This window comes from Xenopus tropicalis, chromosome 4, assembly GCF_000004195.4.
Source record: "Xenopus tropicalis strain Nigerian chromosome 4, UCB_Xtro_10.0, whole genome shotgun sequence".
Lineage (NCBI taxonomy): Eukaryota > Metazoa > Chordata > Amphibia > Anura > Pipidae > Xenopus > Xenopus tropicalis.
In genome coordinates this window covers 3,688,139-3,694,138 of record NC_030680.2, presented here as the reverse complement: position 1 = coordinate 3,694,138, position 6,000 = coordinate 3,688,139, and the positions used below count along the sequence as shown (strand labels likewise).

The window sequence follows — 6,000 nt, the reverse complement described above, 5'->3', positions numbered from 1 at the left end:
TACCTGTATAGGATAAACATTCTCTTCAATTGCAAGCTCCGCAGGCCAGATGGAACGTGCCCAAAATAAACCCTTTTAATAAATGTAAAACAATTTATTTGCCAGGCAGGGGGCCAGGCAAGGGGTTAAATGAGGAATTTAAAGGGCAAGTTACGCCCGCCAAGCCAATAATGTTCCATTAGCAGCCTCTTTAGGACGTGTCCTTTATTTCTGTGCCTTTATGTTTTCCCTTTTTCTTTTTTTTTTTTTTCTGTAAGAAAAGAGACGGCTTTGTCCCATTGGCCGGGGGGTGCTGGTGTCATCACGGGGCCCCTCCCCTCGCCCCTTTACACACACACACACACGCACTCACACACACACTCACACACACAGGCCGGCTGTGCTTTTGTGTTTTGTCAGAATTAATGAGAAAAGTTCTCTCGCCCGAGGGATAATTAGTGTCCTTGGAGTTAAATAAGCTAATACTTAGACACCTCTGGCTCAGCCAATTATGTTTGTGTATTGAATAATTGATTCAAAGGAGGGGGGGAAGGGCTGCTAATCAGATCTGAGCATAATGAATTGATTTAATTAACAGGGGAATCTTAGGGTCTCTGGGAAATGCGTTGCTTCGGCGGCAGAAGGCACATAAATTGAGAGAGACAGAGCGAGAGAGGCAGCGAGAGCGCTCAGCAGCCGTCCCCCCGTCTCTGCTCGCTGGATATCATTTTAGATTTAAAGTGAATTCAAGGGAAAAGCACTCGACAAGCCGAGAGGCTCCACCACCACCACCGCCGAGACTCCCCGTTTATATCATTCCAGCCTGGGAAGAGACAGACTCCAAGCAGCCTTTGCCATTACGAGGATTGTGCCCGGTGCCGTTGCCCCGGAGGAATTTTTTTTGCTTTTTCGTCACCCCCCTTAACCGATGCCGTTCAGGGGGAAAGTCAACCGCTGGTGCGAATAGGACCGGATAAAGACGAGCGACTGCATAGGAGAGCGCCGGCGGATTCCCCAAAAAACGTGCGGTGGAGGCTACGAGCGGAGGAGCGTCTGCACTCCAAGTCCCTTCGGCGTCTGGGACGATGGTGTTGGACAAGGAGGAGGGTAAGTCCTGGTTCTTATAGATATATATGTGTGTATACAGGTACAGGTGCCCACGGCTCACCCACAAGGGGGGCACTCTCGCTCATTGGTGTCACTGCAGTCTCCTCTGTGGTCAGGAGGTCTCCTACCGCTCTCCGTGACTTTCACATCTGTATTCCCCGGGCATATCCCACGGCTTCTCATTGTTTTACTGCTCAACGCTTGTTTTATGGTGAGAGTTAATAGCCCGCAGAATGGGCCCCGGGTCCTCAGGACAGAACCCCCCTTCCCGGGTCCAATCAAGCTAATTAACTTTCCATAGGGCGTTGGTGAAGGGCATTAATGGCGGGGTAGAAGTTTGGGATCCCTGAAGGTTTCTGAAGAGCAATAGAGTTTGCTGGAAGCCAAGTCGTTCTTGACCTATTATTTGGCTTATTTTTCAAAAGTCGCGGCTAGCGTAGAGTAGTATTGGGCACGGCGTGGTGAACTGGAACCAGGAGAAGTGGTACCGGCAAGGAACCAGCAAGGATAGGCTTATGGGTCTCCCAGGTATGAGGAATCATCGTAGGAACCTAGAGCTCAGTAGGACAGAGACATCAATATGGTAGGGAATGGGCAGCTCATATGGGTCAGTACCCACGGAACCCAGTAAGGGAAGAATGGCTAGAATATACACAGGGATCTGCTGAGTATGGTAGGGAATGGGCAGCCCAGATGGGTCAGTACCCACAGAACCCAGTAAGGGAAGACTAGAATATACACAGGGATCTGCTGAGTATGGTAGGGAATGGGCAGCCCAGATGGGTCAGTACCCACGGAACCCAGTAAGGGAAGACTAGAATATACACAGGGATCTGCTGAGTATGGTAGGGAATGGGCAGCCCAGATGGGTCAGTACCCACAGAACCCAGTAAGGGAAGACTAGAATATACACAGGGATCTGCTGAGTATGGTAGGGAATGGGCAGCCCATATGGGTCAGTACCCACAGAACCCAGTAAGGGAAGACTAGAATATACACAGGGATCTGCTGAGTATTGTAGGGAATGTGCAGCCCAGATGGGTCAGTACCCACAGAACCCAGTAAGGAAAGACTAGAATATACACAGGGATCTGCTGAGTATGGTAGGGAATGGGCAGCCCATATGGGTCAGTACCCACAGAACCCAGTAAGGAAAGACTAGAATATACACAGGGATCTGCTGAGTATGGTAGGGAATGGGCAGCCCATATGGGTCAGTACCCACAGAACCCAGTAAGGGAAGAATGACCAGAATATCTCCTTTGTATCCATGCGTTGGGGGCCAAAGTGGAAATGGTCTTCTCTTATAGAGTGAGGAAAGTTGAGGTTGCTCGTTTGGTTATTATGCGTGACCCCCCCACCCCCGACCAGACTCAAGAGACACTACTCATCAGGCAAAATAAAGGGTTAACAATGCCAGTGTGAGTGAGTGGTCAATTGGTCCCCCCCAAGCAGCTGTTGGGAATGGGTGTTGCTGTCACTTTAGAAAGCCCTGAGTGGTATCAATGTCGCTGAGAGCTCTCTCCCTCTGTCATGGCTGCTCCTTCCACAAAGTGCTGCCTTTTTGTCCACTAATTCCTTTTAATGGCCGGACAGATGTCTGTCATCCCTTTCAAGAAGAGAACAATTACTGGTGTCCTGATAGCCGACTGCCACACTCGGAGCTATTGTGTTGTGTTTGTATAACCAGATCCCTGGTGATATCTCATTCCCAGAGAGTAAAGTTGTGCCTCGGAAGGACTCCCCCCACTCATCTAGATGTTTAAAGCTTTGCCCCCCCCCTATTTACCTCAAGGGGTATTTGGAAGAGTCCCTATTTTGTTATTTCCTAAATAGAGTCAAGAACGTTTATTCCACATTGGAATGGAATAGACATAGGTGGTGGGACGGGTTCATCTGGAGAACTTCAGACTTTTCCTCTTTTTTCTAGTGTTTGTAAAGCTAAATGGGACCCTAATTCCTTCCACCAAGTCTTGGTGCCCCTGCCACCGTGGCTTTTGATGGGTTCTACATTGCTATGATTTCATTCTTTACTGGTGGTGACCTCAAAACAATGGACTTCCATGCTGTTTAGTGTGAAATAGAGACCTGAGGATTTGGGTACCTGGAAACGTGGTATCAAATTTGCTTCTGATTCCCCAACGTTCTCAAATAGTTCTTGCCCCAAAACAACCCTAAATCGGGGTACTATAAAAATAAAAAGATACCAAGACTGAGTAGAATTGTGATACATCACTTCACTAGGAAACAACCCTATAGACTAAGGGATAAGGGTCTTCACTATATTGGTCACTACTGTAGACCGGTGACCATCGTCATTTCCAGTAATGATGACAAAAATGGTGAAGACTAAGTAATAATATTATTTTATAGTCATTTTAAAGGTTCCCTAACTGTCAGGTTGGAGATAAATGGAAGTCCGACAAAATTCATTGAGCTCTAGATGGGGTAAATTGGTTGGTAGAAGCATGGGGTGTACCAAGGATGGAGATACCAAGACCGAGTAGAATTGTGATACATCGCTTCTCTGACCGTCATTAGGAAACAACCCTATAGACTAAGGTATAAGGGTCTTCACTATATTGGTCACTACTGTATAGTCACTTTATAGTCATTTTAATGGTCTCCCAACTGTCAGGTTGGAGATACCAAGACCGAGTAGAATTGTGATACTTTGCTTCTCTAACCGTCATTAGGAGACAACCCTATAGACTGAGGTATAAGGGTCTTCACTATATTGGTCACTACTGTAGACCGGTGACCATCTTCATTTCCAGTAATGATGACAAAAATTGTGAAGACTAAGTAATAATATTATTTTATAGTCATTTTAGGTCCCCTAACTGTCAGGATGGAGATAAATGGAAGCTCCAGTCAAACTCATTGAGCTCTAGATAGGGTAAATTGGTTGGTGGAGGCATGGGGTTCTTTGCTTTGTGGTATCTACTGCCCCTGTTCTTGGCGTCGCTCAAATGAATTCTCGCTAAGGGACAGAATCACCCAAGTATTATTTCTTTTGAAAGAACGAGATATTTTGGTCAAATAAAGGTCTCCTATCTGTCAGGATGGAGATACCAAGACCGAGTAGAATTGTGATACATCGCTTCTCTGACCATCATTAGGAAACAACCCTATAGACTAAGGGATAAGGGTCTTCACTATATTGGTCACTACTGTAGACCGGTGACCATCGCCATTTCTAGTAATGATGACAAAAATGGTGAATACTAAGTAATAATATTATTTTATAGTCATTTTAATGGTCTCCTAACTGTCAGGATGGAGATACCAAGACCGAGTAGAATTGTGATACATCGCTTCTCTGACCGTCATTAGGAATCCACCCTATAGACTGAGATATAAGGTTCTTCACTATATTGGTCACTGGTGACCATCTTCATTTCCAGTAATGATGACAGAAATGGTAAAGACTACGTAATAATATTATTTTATAGTCATTATAAAGGTCTCCTAACTGTCAGGATGGAGATACCAAGACCGAGTAGAATTGTGATACATCGCTTCTCTGACCGTCATTAGGAATCCACCCTATAGACTGAGGTATAAGGGTCTTCACTATATTGGTCACTGGTGACCATCTTCATTTCCAGTAATGATGACAAAAATGGTGAAGACTAAGTAATAATATTATTTTATAGTAATTTTAAAGGTCTTCTAACTGTCATTTTAGGTCCCCTAACTGTCAGGATGGAGATAAATGGAAGCTCCAGTCAAACTCATTGAGCTCCAGATGGGGTAAATTGGTCGGTGGAGGCATGGGGTGCTTTGCTTCGAGGTATCTACTGCCCCCTTATCTGTATCCTAAGAATACAAACCCTTGGGTGGGGGTCTATAGGAATTCACATAGGGGTCTATAGGAATTCACGCACATACCTAACGTTGATAGGAACTTGGGGTCTGTCTATTGGTAAAAATAATCTCCCCGTTCCAGGGGAACGTTCTTGGTGTTGCTAAAATGAATTCTCGCTAAGGGAAAGAATCACCCAAGTACTATTTGGTTTGAAAGAAAGAGATATTTGGCCAAAAAGTTCAGCCTTTTTGAGACAAGACCAATGAATTGGCTTGTGTGTAGAAAATGTCGTATTTGGACGCACTCAGCTTGGAATCACTGACCTCCTCGGGGTAGATTCATCCATGTTATACAATTTGCAGTGATTGTTACGGATAAGTTGAACTCGTCATTGATCCGTATGGACCTACAGATATGTGGGTGAGCAGAACCCCCTAAAGAATCACTTGCTGTAACACTATAGAGTTGGACAACCATGTCCCCGTGTCTTTATAGGTCTCTTCGGGGACCTCGGGCTTCCTAGCAATGATCCATTGGTTGGTTAAGTGGCTCCTGATCAAAGTGACCCAAGGGAAGTGGGAATAATGTCTGCGTCTGTAGTTGTGGAATTAGATTGTAAGCTTAGTAGGCTCATGCTCATGCATTCCAAAGAGATACATTTGTCTCATAGCAGTGATGTTCTACAATATGGAGCTCTATAGACCTCTACTGTATATTGGTTTTAATGCCTTTTGTCCCCCTATGGATCAATATAAATATAGGCTTGAACTTGTATGCGCTTTATCCCCCTCAGATACAGTGTCCAATAATATATCTATATATCTATATAAAATCACCTAGTGACGCAACATCCAGCGCAATTGTTATGATTCAGTATGTTGTATTGCACTGAGCAGTTTCCATAGGGCTGTGCCACAACGAGGGAAAAGCCAATAATATAACTAATACACCATCATGGAAGGGAACACACGGCTCCAAAGAGCTTGCACTCTAGAGGTGACAGGGAACAGGGGTTTCTATGCTGTAAATTTAGGAAAGAGGCCAATTAAAAGGAAGGGATTCAGCAAGAAGGAAGCAGCCAAGGAGAACAGCAGGGCAGGATG

At 45.1% G+C, this 6,000-nt stretch overlaps 1 protein-coding gene across 2 annotated transcripts in view; it reads left to right on the top strand.

The window, feature by feature from the left end:
• The first annotated feature begins 383 nt into the window (after window positions 1–383).
• The window catches only part of lmo1 (LIM domain only 1), a 52,538-nt gene continuing 46,921 nt past the window's right edge, over window positions 384–6,000 (top strand). Inside the window, exon 1 of one of the 2 annotated variants that reach the window (XM_031899823.1) lies at window positions 384–1,086. In XM_031899823.1, coding sequence (XP_031755683.1) covers window positions 1,065–1,086 — 22 coding nt within the window. In that variant the 5' untranslated portion in view covers window positions 384–1,064. The remainder of the gene's footprint in view (window positions 1,087–6,000) is intronic. The other variant, XM_031899822.1, reaches the window with a different exon arrangement.